This window comes from Geotrypetes seraphini, chromosome 14, assembly GCF_902459505.1.
Source record: "Geotrypetes seraphini chromosome 14, aGeoSer1.1, whole genome shotgun sequence".
Classification (NCBI taxonomy): domain Eukaryota; kingdom Metazoa; phylum Chordata; class Amphibia; order Gymnophiona; family Dermophiidae; genus Geotrypetes; species Geotrypetes seraphini.
The window spans coordinates 41,985,539-42,003,095 of NC_047097.1; the positions used below are offsets into that span (position 1 = coordinate 41,985,539).

The 17,557-nt window shown below is 41.9% G+C and overlaps 1 protein-coding gene across 10 annotated transcripts in view; it reads left to right on the top strand.

Annotated features, from left to right (window-relative positions):
* The window catches only part of LRRC49 (leucine rich repeat containing 49), a 262,562-nt gene extending 245,465 nt beyond the window's left edge, over nt 1–17,097 (top strand). For all 10 annotated transcript variants that reach the window (XM_033919763.1, XM_033919761.1, XM_033919755.1 and 7 more), the window contains 3 exons: nt 7,583–7,692; nt 12,066–12,219; nt 16,219–17,097. In XM_033919763.1, the coding sequence (XP_033775654.1) occupies nt 7,583–7,692; nt 12,066–12,219; nt 16,219–16,422 (468 nt within the window). In that variant the 3' untranslated portion in view covers nt 16,423–17,097. The remainder of the gene's footprint in view (nt 1–7,582; nt 7,693–12,065; nt 12,220–16,218) is intronic.
* Nucleotides 17,098–17,557: the final 460 nt, after the last annotated feature.

The following is a 17,557-nucleotide window of genomic DNA, read 5'->3' on the forward strand; positions in this document are numbered from 1 at the left end:
ACTATGATGTATAAAACAGAACATGGGGTTTTGAAAATCAATTCTACACCCATTTTTTGCCCATCCTGATTAACAGCCTTACCTCTTCCCTCCAGATATCCCCTTTTATTAAAGTCCAGTTGAAAGTATGCATGAAAGCCTGAATATAATTTTAGCCACTATAAGGGAAACTATTTTCAACCAAGGAAGTCCATTTAGAGAAATCCTTTTGAAAAGTAGTCTAAGCATAAGACTCTTAGGCCCTGATTGCTCAAAGCAACTCTGACATCATGGTATTAAATACCATGGTATGACCGATTTTTATCTAGTAATGCTCAGCACAGTAACGTGCAAATGATATGCAGTCCCAATAAAAGAGGGGGTGAGAACTGTACCTAGCACCTGCTCAGAAAAGCACATCATTAGGCACAGCTCCTCTCCCCCTCCTCAACCCTTCCTGTCACAGTTCCGTCCGAACTGTGATCAGATGAGCTGGCAGGGAGAGCAGAGGTTGCCAGCTCAGCTGCAAAAGATTTTTAAAAGTTTTTTTATTTGATGAGTGCAGCTGTGGGTGTGTGTGTGTGTGTGTGTGTATTGTGCACTCACAGAATGCAAGCACAACAGCTACCAGCAAATTCAGAAATGCTTATAATTTTTTTGCCCTGTTAAAGGGGGGTATGCCCTTTTGAGCATCACAAGGAGAGCTCATTTAAATACTAATGAGCTCCTTGTGATGCATTTGCATAGAGTTCTGGTTGGATGCTACGAGGATCAGTAGCAGTCACGGAGAATCCTTTTGAAGATTGGAAGGAGCATTTCTGTGCCAGTAAGACAGCTTTAATGAGTCTTACTGGCACGGAAACCTTTTTAGCATTGGAGCCTTATGGGGAATGAATGAAAAGGTGTTAAGCATGCAGTGTGTGCTAACCATTAAAGATGCCCATTATATTTCTATGGGCATCTTTAGCAGTTAGTGCGCACTAACATGCTTACCGCTTATTCATAAATTCCTCCCTTAATTTAGAGACTGAGTTTAGACTAAAATGCATAGCTAGCCTAAGCAGTTATCCTTTTCTACACAATATTATTTGACAACTTGGGAATCAGATTTTTTTATTAACCTAACCTTCCCATCTCTGTGCTCTGATGCTCATTATCCAAGCATTAGTCAACAATCTATTTAACAACAGTATTACAGAACCAGATGCAGGTTTATATTTTCATTGTAAAAATTAGGGCAGGGCAGTGCTAAAAGCTTTTCAGATTGGTTTCTAAAGTATCTAAACTGAGAAGGAACTTTTTCAAGAATGTCATTCAGTGTTTAGAAAAATGAAAATCTGTTTGAAATGTACAGAAGATAGGAAATAAGCAAGCAAGGCTTAATATTTTTTATACTCCGAAAACAAAGAAGCCAGTATTGAGAAGTTTTGTTCAATTAACTTTAGGAATTACCCAGACAATGATGGCTTTTTAAAATTCCTCTCTCCTGCAGACTGCTTAAAATTTGTCCTGCTAGCTTGTGCCAGGGATGTGGTTTAAGTTTACCCAGACAGCACTGATATTCAACACAACAGTTAGCACAAAACATTACCATCTTGCTCCTCCATTATACATGCTATAGTGACCAAGTAACTCTGTTAGTTTAGAAATACTGTTGGCTTCCAATGACTTATAGAATTAAATTCAAAATATTAGTTATTGCATATCAGGCCATGTGAGTAGCGCTTTGATATACTAATCCCCTTGCTTTTTCATCAGCTATGATCTTCTAATGACAACTTCAGAGGCTCTTTTTGGCTTCCAGCTGGGAATCTGCCTTTTATGTACTTGTCACTTTGTTATGGAACTTGGGGGCCTTTAACGTGCTCACTAAGGGCTAGATTCACTAACCCCAGATTCCGTGTCCGATCCATGCTTGATTGCATGTAGACCGACCAGTTCACAAAAGGCCTGCATGCAAATGGGGACAATCGTTAACACGCCCCCAACCAACTGCATGGATCACTAGAGCCCTGACAGCAGTGACAGGAGAAGCAGCCTCCTGCCCATGTTGTCAGGGCTTCTGCCGGATTTTTAATTTTTTTTTTTAATCAAGCAGATATTAATATCAGCCCGATTAAAAAAAAAAATTAACCCCCCCCCTCCCTCTCCCGACAAGTGCCCCATCCCCACTCTCTCCTGCCACGTAGCTTTAATGGAGCAGGAAAGGGGCTCAATCCTTCCTGCTCTAATGCCTCCCCACCCACCCAAAAACAAATAGCAGGAGGGAGGCCAACTCTTTCCTCCCACCCCCTTCCCCATACCTTTAACGGAGCAGGAGGGATGCTCAATCGCTCCTGCTCTAATGCCTCCCGCAATGAGTCTGAGGTCTTAGGCCCTGCCCCGGTGCATCATAGTAACATAGTAACATAGTAGATGACGGCAGATAAAGACCTGAATGGTCCATCCAGTCTGCCCAACCTGATTCAATTTAAATTTTTTTTTTTTTTTTCTTCTTAGCTATTTCTGGGCAAGAATCCAAAGCTTTACCCGGTACTGTGCTTGGGTTCCAACTGCCGAAATCTCTGTTAAGACTTATTCCAGCCCATCTACACCCTCCCAGCCATTGAAGCCCTCCCCTGCCCATCCTCCACCAAACGGCCATACACAGACACAGACCCAGACCGTGCAAGTCTGCCAGTAACTGGCCTAGTTCAATATTTAATATTATTTTCTGATTCTAAATCTTCTGTGTTCATCCCACGCTTCTTTGAACTCAGTCACAGTTTTACTCTCCACCACCTCTCTCGGGAGCGCATTCCAGGCATCCACTACCCTCTCCGTAAAGTAGAATTTTCTAACATTGCCCCTGAATCTACCACCCCTCAACCTCAAATTATGTCCTCTGGTTTTACCATTTTCCTTTCTCTGGAAAAGATTTTGTTCTACATTAATACCCTTCAAGTATTTGAACGTCTGAATCATATCTCCCCTGTCTCTCCTTTCCTCTAGGGTATACATATTCAGGGCTTCCAGTCTCTCCTCATACGTCTTCTGGCACAAGCCTCCTATCATTTTCGTCGCCCTCCTCTGGACCGCCTTAAGTCTTCTTACGTCTTTCGCCAGATACGGTCTCCAAAACACAATACTCCAAGTGGGGCCTCACCAATGACCTGTACAGGGGCATCAACACCTTCTTCCTTCTACTGACTACGCCTCTCTTTATACAGCCCAGCATCCTTCTGGCAGCAGCCACTGTCTTGTCACACTGTGTATCTCTTTTTAAATTACTTCCCCCTTCCCTATGTTTTTTATCCTTTTATGTTTTTTTCTTGCTTAAAATATTGTAACTTTTCCCTTTTCCCTTTTGTATCATGTTTGTCACTAAGTCACATGTAAAAAGAAATTCTCTAGCACCTTGACTTTTTACTTGTCTCTTAATAATATTTGTTGTCTTAAAATTGTTTTAAAGTTGTTTTAAAAATTTGTTTGTTTCCTTTTACTTTATTTTAATATTGTTCAACGCTTAGAATGTTATTAATAGGCGATTCATCAAATAAATTTGAACTTGAACTTTTTTCGCCTTTAGATCTTCGGACACTATAACCCCAAGGTCCCTCTCCCCGTCCGTGCATATCAGCTTCTCTCCTCCCAGCATATACGGTTCCTTCTTATTATTAATCCCCAAATGCATTACTCTGCATTTCTTTGCATTGAATTTTAGTTGCCAGGCATTAGACCATTCCTCTAACTTTTGCAGATCCTTTTTCATATTTTCCACTCCCTCTTCAGTGTCTACTCTGTTACAAATCTTGGTATCATCTGCAAAAAGGCACACTTTTCCTTCTAACCCTTCAGCAATGTCACTCACAAACATATTGAACAGGATTTGCCCCAGCACCGAACCCTGAGGGACTCCACTAGTCACCTTTCCTTCCTTCGAGCAACTTCCATTAACCACCACCCTCTGGCGTCTGTCCAACAGCCAGTTTCTGACCCAGTTCACCACTTTGTGTCCTAACTTCAGCCCTTCAAGTTTGTTCAACAGCCTCCTATGAGGAACTGTATCAAAGGCTTTGCTGAAATCCAAGTAAATTACATCTAGCATATGTCCTCTGGTCACCCAATCAAAAAATTCAATCAGGTTTGTTTGGCACGATTTACCTTTTGTAAAGCCATGTTGCCTCGGATCCTGTAACCCATTAGATTCAAGGAAGTAAACTATCTTTTCTTTCAGCAACACTTCCATTATTTTTCCAACAACTGAAGTGAGGCTCATCGGCCTGTAGTTTCCTGCTTCATCCCTGTGACCACTTTTATGAATAGGGACCACATCTGCTCTCCTCCAATTCCCAGGAATCACTCCCGTCTCCAGAGATTTGTTGAACAAGTCTTTAATAGGACTCGCCAGAACCTCTCTGAGCTCCCTAAGTATCCTGGGATGGATCCCGTCTGGTCCCATCGCTTTGTCCACCTTCAGTTTTTCAAGTTGCTCATAAACACCCTCCTCCATGAACGGCGCAGAATCTACTCCATTTTCTCATGTAACTTTGCCAAACAATCTCGGTCCTTCTCCAGGATTTTCTTCTGTGAACACAGAACAGAAGTATTTGTTTAGCACATTTGCTTTCTCCTCATCACTCTCCACATATTTGTTCCCAGCATCTTTTAGCCTAGCAATTCCATTTTTTATCTTCCTCCTTTCACTAATATATCAGAAAAAATTTTGATCTCCCTTTTTTACATTTTTAGCCATTTGTTCTTCCACCTGTGCCTTCGCCAAACGTATCTCTCTCTTGGCTTCTTTCAGTTTCACCCTGTAGTCCTTTCTGCTCTCCTCTTCTTGGGTTTTTTTATATTTCATGAACGCCAACTCTTTCGCTTTTATTTTATCAGCCACTAGGTTGGAGAACCATATCAGCTTCCTTTTTCTCTTGTTTTTATTGATTTTCTTCACATAAAGGTCTGTAGCCATTTTTATCGCTCCTTTCAGCTTAGACCACTGTCTTTCCACTTCTCTTATGTCCTCCCATCCTAACAGCTCTTTCTTCAGGTACTTTCCCATTGCATTAAAGTCCGTACATTTGAAATCTAGGACTTTAAGTATCGTGCGGCCGCTCTCCACTTTAGCCGTTATATCAAACCAAACCGTTTGATGATCGCTACTTCCCAGGTGAGCACCCACCCGAACATTAGAGATACTCTCTCTCCATTTGTGAGGACCAGATCCAGTATCGCTTTTTCCCTTGTGGGTTCCGTCACCATTTGTCTGAGCAGAGCCTCTTGAAAGGCATTCACAATTTCCCTACTTCTTTCCGATTCCGCAGATGGAACATTGCAGTCCGCATCCGGCAGGTTGAAATCTCCCAACAGCAGAACCTCCTCTTTCCTTCCAAACTTTTGGATATCCACAATCAGATCCTTATCAATTTGCTGCGATTGATTCGGAGGTCTGTAGACTACACCCACATAGATAGAAGTTCCATCTTCTCTTTTCAGAGCAATCCATATCGCTTCTTCCTCTCCCCAGGTCCCTTGCATTTCGGTCGCTTGGATATTGATCTTTACATAGAGAGCTACTCCTCCACCTTTATGATCATCTCTGTCCTTCCTAAAAAGATTATATCCCGGTATGTTTGCATCCCATCCATGTGATTCACTGAACCATGTCTCTGTGATAGCAACAATATCTAGATCTGCCTCTAACATCAGGGCTTGCAGATCATGAACTTTGTTGCTTAGACTGCGAGCATTTGTGGTCATCGCTTTCCAGCTATTTTTCAGCGATAATCTCCTTTTCCATGTGATGCACGGGGTGATTGGCTCAGGCCCTGAGCCTGAGCCAATCGGGGCCTTAGGCACCACCCCGTGCATCATATGATGCACCAGGGCTGGACTTAAGGCTTCAGACTCATTGTGGGAGGCATTGGAGCAGGAGAGATTGAGCAACCCTCCGACTCCGTTAAAGGTATGGGGATGGAGGGAGGGCACTGGGAATGGGGAGTCTGGGGAGTGTCCCTCCCTCCACCCCCTCTCTCCTGCCACCAAGCAGGACCACTCCCCGGCAGTGGGAGAGATGCCTACTCTCTCCTGCCACCACATAACCCCACCGTGCCTCCGATGACCTCCACCCTCTCCCCCTTACCTTACTTAGATGGCTGGCCGGAGGGATGCCTACTCCCAATGACTAGCAGGCCCGCCTCTTCAAAATGGATGGCCTTCCCCTTCCTGGTACATCCTGGGATGCATGGGGGAGAGGCCTGATGCTCTGATTGGCCCAGGTTGTTTAAGGCTCCTCCTATAGGAGCCTTAGGCCCCTCCCCAGATGCATGTTACATCATTGAGTGACGGAGGGAGAGAGGGTTGTCAGAAACAGCTCTGCTGCTTTGGGAATGGAGGGAGGGAGATTGATAGCTGCTGCAAAGCTTCAAGAACTAGAGAGAGGGAGATTTGTGAATGCTGCTGATGCCTCTAGGGCTGGAGGGAGGTGAGGTTATTGGATAAGGAACACCACTTTGGACATTATCTTAGGAGTATGGGAGATCTTTTTTTTTGTCTATTTTTTTGTTGGTTGATTGAGAGTGCCAGTTAATTGAATGTTGGTTAGCTGAGATTCTTCCACTGAATCCTTCCACTGAATATCGAAGGGATGGGGGATGCAATTTCTCTAAATGGGTTATTTATGCACATACAGTACTATGACAGGAAGGAATCTCACTCCTAAGCCAGGATATGTGGAGTATGATCTCAGTCTCCAATTTACTGCTAACTCTTGCCATAGTACTTGCATTGTGCCAAAGAGATCTTTTTAGCAGTCTCCAATATTGCCATGCAAATGTAGTACAACGAGGTCAGTTCTTTATTATCAAGCCTGTGGCACACAAAATGATGATAAATATTTCTCTGTCTTTCTGTATCAGCCTTGAGATTCAAGACATACAGTCAAACCTCGGTTTATGAGTAACGCGGTTTGCAAGTGTTTTGCAAGACGAGCAAAACATTCTTGCAAATCTTGCCTTGCAAACCGATCGTTGACTTGATCTGCGAGCCCCCACTCCCAAGAACCGTCATCGCCCCCCACTCATCCACCTGCCCGCCCAAACTCTTAACCAGCACTGGCACACAGCACCAACCCACAGGATGTGCCAGTGCCTAAAAAGCCTGCCACTGATCTTTGCTGAGCCTTGAGCATCTGCACATGGTCAAGGCCTACTGGCTCCCACTCTCTCTGAGATTCTAATCTCATTAGAATCTCAGAGAGAGCGGGAGCCAGAAGGCCTTGAGCATGCGTAGATGCTCAAGGCCCAGTAGAGCTCAGTGGGAGAGGGTGGGTTGGAAGCATGCTAGTGGCCTCAAGGGTGGGGGGTGTCTTTTTAGGATGTGGTGGGGTGGAAGCGTGCCAGTGGCTTTGAAGGGGGGGGGGGTCTTTTTGGGATGTGGAATGAATCATGTGAGTTTCCCTTATTTTTTATGGGGAAGCTCACTTTGATATACGAGCACTTTGGTTTATGAGCATGCTTCTGGAACAAATTATGCTTGCAAACCAAGGTTCCACTGTATTTATATTGAGAAAATTGTCTTAAATGCAATTGTTCAAACTCAATTTTCCTGCACTCTGTTACAGATCACATCAAATGATTTAGTTATGGCTGAAAAGCTGTTTGGAATTCTGTCATATGTAGCATCCTCTGATTTACCACAGTTTCGACTCCTTTCTCTACTTGGGGAATCCAGGTAAAATGTTTACTTACAAGTGTGAAGAGGTAGAAACATTTGTAATAAAAATGAGATAAGGTTAACATGATTTCACTAATCTGTTTTCTTTTTTATCAGTTCATTTTATTTCTGCATTGTTCTTTTTCAGTCACTATTTAGCCAGTATGATTACCAGCTTGTTAAACAGTAATACCAGCATTTAACTGCTATTCTTATAGGTAGCACTGTTGACTATATGAGTAGAAGCAAATACCAACAGCATTGATGGAAAAACACAGCAACCACTGGTATTACTTCAAAACTACAGTATATTGACTCAACATGAGCAGTGTTTCAGCTTTAGAGCTCGCATCAGGAGTCTAAAGTCTTTTCTGCAAAAGGTGTACTCTTGCATCACATATAACAATGTCTCCTAGATCTGAAAAAACAGTCATATGAAAATACAGCATGCTAAAAAGTCACATATTACGATGTGAACTTCAGTTTTCTTGGTCAACCATGCTGATGTTTCCTTCTGAATACGATTGCGGAGGATTGTTTCTTGAACATACAAATAATGCAGCCTAAACTAAACCTATAACTTATTTGGTTAGCAATTGATTATTGCCACTATTCAGATAAATTTTAGAGCAGCTCTCACCCAGTCTCTAACATGGCCCCATTTTATAGGGATAATACTGGGCCTTTTAGAAATTTAAGGGGAAAAGTTTTCAATGAGGGCTACCGTTAAGATATGTTATTTTACTGTTAACACAATTATTAGTAACTAAAGGCTCCTTTTATGAAGGTGCGCTAGGGGCTTAACGCGCGCTAAATTGCCCCGCGTGCTAGCCGCTACCTCCTCCTTTTGAGCAGGTGGCAGATTTTCAGCTAGCGCGCTAATCCAGTGCGTGCGATAAAACCGCTAGTGCACCTTCGTAAAAGGAGCCCTAAGTCTTATTGCATAAAATGTGACCTGTGCTAAAATGAAATATATGTTATCAGCTAACAAAGCATAAATCATGTTTTGATGAGTCTTGTTTTATGTATTAATAACAGTATGGACTGTCCATCTTTTGGGTTCTGACAAATAAATGGAAGTGGCATACTGATATGATGTCTGAATCCGAATTTGCACGTTTTGTGGAACACACACAAAAATTCAATAGCAGCTATGACAATTTTCAAACCAACATAATGTCCATCTTTTTGTTTCAAAAATGGCCATTTCTCAAATGTGTTTGTGTTTAGTGCATCTATCTTTTTGAACCATTTTAGGGAAAAAAAGTCCAAAAGAAATTTGCACAAAACAAGCCATTGGGATGTAGGAGGGGCCAGCATTTTTAGTAGCCTGGCCACACAGACATCCCAGGAGAGCAGTGGAGCATCCTAAGGGGCACATAAAAGTCCCAGGTACACATCACCATAACCCCCTTATATTATATGGTAAGCTACTGTATGTTCTCTCTGTGAGTAATCGCTTATACATTCAAGGAGCGTCACTCACAGATTTTACATGATCACTCACAAAAATACTTGCAAATCTGGAAAATTGTTGGTTTTTAGAACTTGTTGCTCACATGAAAAAAAATTTGCATGCACTCAGTTAATTCTTAGAGGGGGCATTGATGGTGAGCCCTCCAAAACCCACCCAAAACCTACTTATTGGACTTAACTGTACACCACAGCTGTCACCTACATATTGATACTGTAAGATTTGGGTGGGTTGTGGAAGGCTCACATATTCCACCATGAGTGTAGTAGTTAGAGTGGGGTATGCGCCTGAATTCCAACTCTACTGTTCACTACACCGCCCACTAAGCTACTCCAAGAACCTGCTTTAATAGGACTGACTATAATATCTGAAGCTGTCATACATGTTGGTATGTACTGTTCCATTCACATCTTTGGGAGATGGGGGGGAGGGTTATTGGCAACTGGAGGAGTGTTGGGGTTCATGCTTGCATTCATCCATTGGTCATCTGATCAGTTTGGGCACCTTTTTGGCACTTATTCATTGTTAAAACAGGTCTAGCTCCAAATGTCCAAATTGTGCCTTGGATATATTTTAAAATGTTTGATTATTACACAAAACATGTCTGGGTGGGTTTATGATTTGGATTAGAGAATGACACAGGGATAAATTTCTCCCCGTCCCCGCAGGAACTCATTTTCCCGTCCCATCCTGGCGAGTTCTTTTCCTGTCCCTGCCCTATTCTGCAAGCTCTGTTCTCATCTGCTCAAGCCTCAAACACTTTAAAATCATAAGTGTTCGAGGCTTGTGCAGTTAAGGCAGTGCTTACAGAAATGGGACAGGGATGACGGCAAAACTTGCAGGGATGGGAAAATTGAGTTCCTGTGGGAACGGGGAAAAATGTGTCATTCTCTATTCCAAATCATAAGCCCACCCAGGCCACACCTCTAACATGCCCCCTTGAGATTTAGATGCACAGAAATCCATCTAGAATAGGGATCTCAAAGTCCCTCCTCGAGGGCCGCAATCCAGTCGGGTTTTCAGGATTTCCCCAATGAATATGCATTGAAAGCAGTGCATGCACATAGATCTCATGCATATTCATTGGGGAAATCCTGAAAACTCGACTGGATTGCGGTCCTCAAGGAGGGACTTTGAGACCCCTGATCTAGAACGTGGGTTTTGAAAATAATGAATTAGAAGGGTATGGTTGAGAAAAATGTCCATCTGTCCCTTTATGCCACTTTTTGGACATTTTTCTTTTTTTGAAAATTAGCCTCTTTACATCTCTTGGACTCTGTTGCTCTTTTTTTCCTTACTACATTTTTCTTTATATTTTCCTTGAGGTTTTGTTCTCCACCAATTTTGTTGTTACCTGTTCTAAAATAGTAAGAGCTAGCGGTAAATTAACATGACTTAACAGTAGCCCACTTTGATAAATATGTCCTAAATGGCCTTATACTACCTGTGTAAGTTTTCAAATTATATGGATAAGTAAACTGTATTCTCTAAACAGCTGCTTTATATATTGGACCTTTTGTATTTTACCATGCTTTATTTATTTTGATTTATTTCCCGCCCTCTCAGAAAGCTCAGGGCGAGTAACAGAAGAAATAGTTAGTTGATAACATATTTATTGCTACAAGACTGTTACCCAGAGGCTAACATACTTCATACTTCATATTTAAATATTTTAAAATACATAATTAAGAATAGTTTCATTAATATTCATATCCAGGAGTAATATAGGGGTGGTTGTACTGTCCATAGTGGTGGAGAGAGAGATCGGTGATTATTATGATGGTTGCAGCATGTTATAGGAGGAAGGGGATAGCACAGCTAGGTAATTTAAGGGTAAATATTCAGCTGGCAGCAGTGTGTGCTTTTTTTAGCTGCCACTGGCTTTATGATTGGATATTCAATGCTGGACCACGTCTGGGTACCGGCATTGAATATCCAACTATGTGTGGGCAGCTAGCTCTTATCCAGTATAGGCCAGTATTCAACACTCAACCAGATAAGTGAAACTGGACAAAGATAAGACTGTGTTTTCTGCAGTTTGAATTGTCCAGTTGTCTGTTCTTATTTGAGAAATTCCTCACTGCACAGTAACTCTGCCTTCTCTCCGAGCTTGGCACCAACAACTATCCTTGTTATTTTGCTCTTTTGCTTGTTCCTTAATATAATGGTAAACCTGTAATGGACTGCTCCCTGCGACTGTACTCAGTCTTCTTTATGACATTGTATCTCCTCATCCCTTGGCCTGTCTAGCCCCAAAGCAGCAAATCTGTCCTGCACTCTCTGTACAGTATCTTTTGTGATGCAATGTAACATCCCCATGTCCCTGCAAGGACCTCTTGTCTTGTAAATCACCTTGAACCCATACTGGATAAGTGCATTTCAAAAATTCTGATTAGGGTAAATTAGATTTTGCGGTTGTGTTGACTCCATAACTGGACTTGTCCACAACATAACCGGTTTCAACTTAGGTAGTTAGAGGGGATATTTATAGTATTTATTTACATTTCTTAAATACCGCTTTTATTTGAAGTGGTTTACATACAGGTACTCAAAGTATTTCTCCGTCCCGGTTAAGTGCCGCTGAATAGTCAGTGCAGCCTTTCCTGACCAGGTAAATCACTTTGAATATTGACCGCCTTTATTTCATTACTATTTGTGAAGTAGCTGCCCCAAGAATGATAGTGAACTATGGCATTTAGAAAAAAAAAAAACCCAAATGTCTAATTTTGGAAAAGGAAGTTTGTGTCCCAGTTCTGTAAAGAGAGAACTAGTACCATTCAATAAACCAAGAAATTCATGTGATGAACACACAGCCCCACCAGAATCTAAGTACAATCAGTGCAAAAAATCAGCACTTTATTAAACTCAGGAATTATCTTCTCTGTAAATCTTTTTAATCCTTTTTCTCTTTGTACAGGAAGAAGAATTTCAATCCATTTTTAGAAGGTAAAGCAAAAAAGTCTGGGGTAACAACCGAAGAAAGCAATGATAGCAGACGGGTTGGAGGAGAACGTGCAAACCGGGCTATACTGAACTACACCATAAAAGACTTACAGACAGAAAGATTGGAGGTAAACGAACTAAGCAGGATATAGAAGCACATATTGTACAGGTTCAAAAACCAAATGACAGCTCAGACCACTGTAAACATGAAAAATCTTTTCAGAGACCTATGATTGCTTTCATATAAAGCAACAGAGTTTTCCATGAGTATGTAGTCATATGTTCTTGTCTGTTACATGAACGAAGTACCGTGTTTCCCTGAAAATAAGACCTAGCCTGAAAATAAGCCCTAGTCAGGATTCGCAGGCAGCACTTCCCCCTGCCACCGCACAGCTATCCTTTCCTCCCATCCGAATCGCTGACCGCGAGTGAGCCCTACATACCGGTACCTCCCTCCAAATCAGTGTCGTGCTGGCAGCACTCTAAACAGACATCATCAGTAATGCGGCAGAGGGAATTCACTGGTGGATAAGGCCAAAGAAGCCTTTTTAGAGTGCTGCCGGCCCGATGCTGATTTGGAGGGAGGGAAGGATGGAGGGTCAGCGGGGGTTCAGCTGCATGGCAGGGGCAGGCAGAGGTGTGCTCAAGGGCGGAATGGGAGGGAGGGAAGGATAGAAGGTGGGCAAGGGTTCTGCAGCACGGGGATGGGAGGGAGGGGAGGAAAGATGCTGCACATGTGTGGGAGAGAAAGGAAAGAGGAAGAATTGAGGTGAAGGAGAGGAAGGGAGAGATGATAATGTACATACCCCAAAAATAAGACCTAGTGTGTTTTTTGGGCCCCAAATTAATGTAATACACTGTCTTATTTTCAGGGAAACACAGTAGTAAAATTTCCCATATGCACTGCTCTACCTTTATAGGGGGAAAAATAATGATGGGTTCTGAGTGTGCCAACCAGCCACATTTAAATGCTAAGAACAGAGTGAGGCAGATCACATGAACATGAGAGAGACTCATGTGGCTCAATCAAAAGCTAGGGAAGCATTTTATATCCCACATTAGCTGTGAGGTTCAATGTGGCTTGCAATTAAAATATATATATACAGAGTGTAATAATCAATCTGGTAAATTCAGCATAAGAGAAAAGAAAATATAAAAATCAAATCATACTAAGAAGATATCAAAATTTTATAGACTATTTTGTTCCTCCAGTCATTCTTTTCCCCATACCCAGTTTCTGTCCCCCACCCTTTCTCCACTGTTCCCCCTGCAGCCTCTCCATACTATGCTTTTTTTCTCCTCCCAGCCCATCCACACCACAGTTCCTCCCCAACCAGTCCTTTCAAATCTTTCTTTCTCTCCTCACAGCACATTCTCAATTTCCCTATTTGTTCGCATTTTTCTAATTTCTTTTCATCATATCTCTTCCTTATCCTTTCTTCCCTCCTCATCTTAATTTCTCTTCATGTTTAATAATTATTCTCTTTCAAGAGTATAGCTTAACTTTTGATGTTTGAGTGCTGCACTCCCTTCACCCCCTTAGCTTGCCTTGCTCTTTCCTTCCCCTTGATCTAGCCTTCTTTTTCCTTCCACTCCCCAGTAGGTTTCTCCTCACCTGTCTCTTTCCAACTTCTCTCCAGAGGTTTAGCACACCCATAGAGGGGCATAATCGAAAGGGACGTCTAAGTCCGTTTACGTCCATCTCGCAAGTCGTCCAAAGTTAAAAAGAGCTTAAGACACATTTTTGAAAGATACGTCCAACTTTTTTCCGTTTCGAAAATCATCTAATTATATGTCCTGCTGATCTGATCATACAAGCCAATAAATCGTCCATCTATATACCACATTTTCGTCCAACTTTCCGTCCAAGTCCAAAACGCCTAGAACAAGCCCTGTTGGACGTGGGAGAGGTCTGCAAAGTGATGGACTGCACACCCAGACATGCCACCTAAATAGTGGAGTACCTTACAGGGCACTGCTATGAACTTCACAAAAAGGGTGCCATGTCTTTTGCTCCCTACAGCTCCCTTATAGGTTATAGTGAGCCCCCCAAAACACCTCCAGAATCCCCTAGACCCACTTATCTACCACCCCGATAGCCCTTATGGCTGCAGGAGCCACTTATATGCCAGTACAAAAGGGTTTTGGGAGTGTATAGGGGAGTGCACATGTTTCAATATCAATGCAGTGATTACAGGGGTTTATGGGCATGGGTCCTCCTCTCCATGGGTCCCTAACCCACCCCCAAGATGGTTTAAGACGCCTCTGTGCAGCACGACTAGGCTTTCCTATGCCAGGTGATGATGGTCTGGAGGCTAAATTTTAAAGTTGTGATTAAAATTTTTATGGGGGTGGGGAGGGATCACTGGGGTAGTGTGTGGGGGTCTGTTTTATGTGTTTGCAGTGCTTATCTGGTGACTTTAGATGGTTTTTTGTGACTTAGACTATGTTTTACATGGTCTAAGTCACAATGTCCAAGTTCTGTCGATTGTGGGCTATATAACTTTCGGTTATACATGCTGTACAACTAAGTCTAAATCAGCCCACGTCCTGCCCAACTCCCGCCCTCGACACGCCTCCCGAAACGCCCCATTTAGCTTTGGTAGTTCAGCGGCCTATGAAGGCCTAGGTTGTTTAGAAATACATCCAAAACCCGTTTTTATTATCGGCACTTGGACGTTTTTGAGAAATGTTCGTCCAAGTGCTGACTTAGGCCGGTTTTTGGACATTTTTCTCTTTCGATTATGAGCCCCATAGCGTCTTAGCTCCTCATGCCTTACCCCTCCTCAGCAGGTGAGAGTTCTTTCACCAGAAGACATAACTCTCATTTACTTTGTGATTCTGCCACAGGTTTAGAGCATTTCCCTGCTTTTCACTGTCTTGCTTTCTGGGACTTTTCCTGCTTCCCCATCCCCATCCCCTACAACACTTCTCCTGGTACTCCAAGGCAGTGGCAGTTTTATGTCTCCAGAGTGATCTGAAGCCTGGCTACTCGAGCAAACACAAGGGTCATAGCTTGGAACTTCAGAGATTATATGCTGGGAAGGAGAACCAGATATGTTGCAGCAGCCCAGAGCATTCTGGTCAGCCTACCTGATAGTACTCCAATGGCAGAGGAATAATCATCTGGCCTGAAAAGCTGAGGCAAAAGCTGTGAGGTAGATGCAAAACAAAGAGCAATGAAGGGTACAAGGTTGCAGTAGACGAATAGTATGGAAGGCAGGATGCCAAACCTGGGTGGAAGAGTTTGGAGGACAATATACCCCTCTCCCAAAACTCCACCCATATTTTACGCTCACGTTTTGCTACTGCTGAGGTACTTTGCAGTATGCTACCACTGGTACTTTCTGTGGGATATAATGGGAACTGATATTATTATTTTTGTGAAGGAGGACAGGGTTCATTCCTCCTCAGATGATATACAGATTCCACTTGTTTTGTTCAGCCATGCAAAATTATTAGACCTTTGACTTAGGACTTTGCACAGTTGTTCAGATTGCATAGTTATTGCATTTTTAGGACACATGGACTCCCGAGGAAGGGCTAGTATTGCCGAAACATAGACTATGTACCGGGTTGGGTCCTACCATTTTACTGTATATTGATTTCCATAGTGTACTGTCAGCTAGTTACATTTGGATTTTTGCAATAAACTGTTTACATTTTCCTATTTTCATCTGGATACAGCGTGTATTTTTGTTCCCTTCTCCTCTTCAACAGCATTTCTCTATCTCCCTCTGCTCACCATTACCCCCTCCTTACCACCCCTCCTAATCTACCCTCTACCCACAATATTTCCCTTTTTATCCCACCGCCAAGGTCTTTTCATCTCCCCACAGCCCCTCTCCCCCCCCCACCTATGCCATTGCTTTGCATGTTAATACCAAAAAGCTGGCAAATGCTTAAAAACACAAAATTGCTGACCTTTTGCATTGCTCAATGCACAATGTTACTTTTGTGAAAAAGTTTTGCAAAGGGGCTACCTTTATAATAAGGATACTTCTTCCATTTGCAAAAAAGACTTTTTTGTTCCAGTTTGCATTTCACCTTTAAGATACTTGGGTTGATGTGCTGCTATTAGATTCCTGCCTTATGTACTGTAAGTTCTTGGTTGATTCCTTTTCCAGGAAATAAAGGAGAAGAATAAGTTTTGCCATGCATACGTTCTGGATCTGGTGAAAGAAGCATCTGACATCAGTTTAAAAAATGAAACTCTGCAGAAACTGTGGCCTCAAATGTTCATCGAGCTAGTCAGGGACGCAGTAATTGAAGTGCACAATAAAAATTCATACATGAAACTCTGCCTACAGAGGATCATCGATCAAAAATAGCTTTGTTAAGCCCCTGGACTGTTTTGCAGGCTGTTTAATACTGAATGTTTTGTGTCACAAAACAATTGAATAATAGTATTAATTTTCAATTATTTTGAATCACTTTTCTATGAAAGTTGCCTTCCAGGTAAGCTCCATTTTCACAGTTAGTGCTTCTGTACTCTTTGAAAGTTCCAAAGACAAAGGTCGTTTTCCAAGATCATAACATGGAATTCTTGGCTAATGTGACAACATGGAAGAGACTGAAGTCTTGATCCTCTTGGCTGTCACCTTTTGCTATTGCTTGTCGTGTATGTCAAGGACTAGATCAGTGATATGAAACCTGTGACTCAGGGAGTTTTATTTGGCCCCCTTCGGGCTCTCAGCATGGTATTTTTAAATCTGCTGAGAATTAAATAGAACCAAAACTTAAATCTGAAAATTAAAACAAAGAGGACATGTGAATATGACTCTGAAAATTAGCTCACTGCTAATTTCTCTCAATGAATGATAAAGGTAGTATTACTGATCTAGGCTAATGTTCCATATCTGTACACAGAGTATATATCACTTTTGTTTTCTGTTTTGTTATTAATAACTGTTGTATTCAAGACGGTCATTGAAGTTTCTTTGGCTTTAATTTTTTTTGTTTGTTTGTGTAGGATCTAATAAATTATCTGGTTTTTACATCCTTAATCTGATTATTTGAGGTCAGTTAATTATCGGTTTGATGTACTGAGTGTTTTTCCCATGGATACATTGGGGGCAACTTTTATAAAGATTTTTTTATGCATTGCTTTTGGTATTAAAAAGTAAAGGCAAAATACATATAATGGTTTTAATAGAAGTAATTGTGAGCAATTGAACATATCACTTTTCCCACACATAGGTGTCTTTATAAAATAAACTCAAAATGGGTGCCTATTTGACCTCCCAAGCTGTTACAAAATTATGTTCCTTGAGGCCAGTTTTCAAAGTCCTTTATGTGGCTAAACAGCTTCCTGAAAATTGTCCTTCCTCAACATGGCCATAAAAACACTCTAGACATATTATTCCACAGTGCCAAACTTTAGACACATTAGAAGAAGTCATTTCAGGGACATGTTTTGAATGGACAGGAAAATAACATGCATGTATTGCATTTTTACCCACAGAA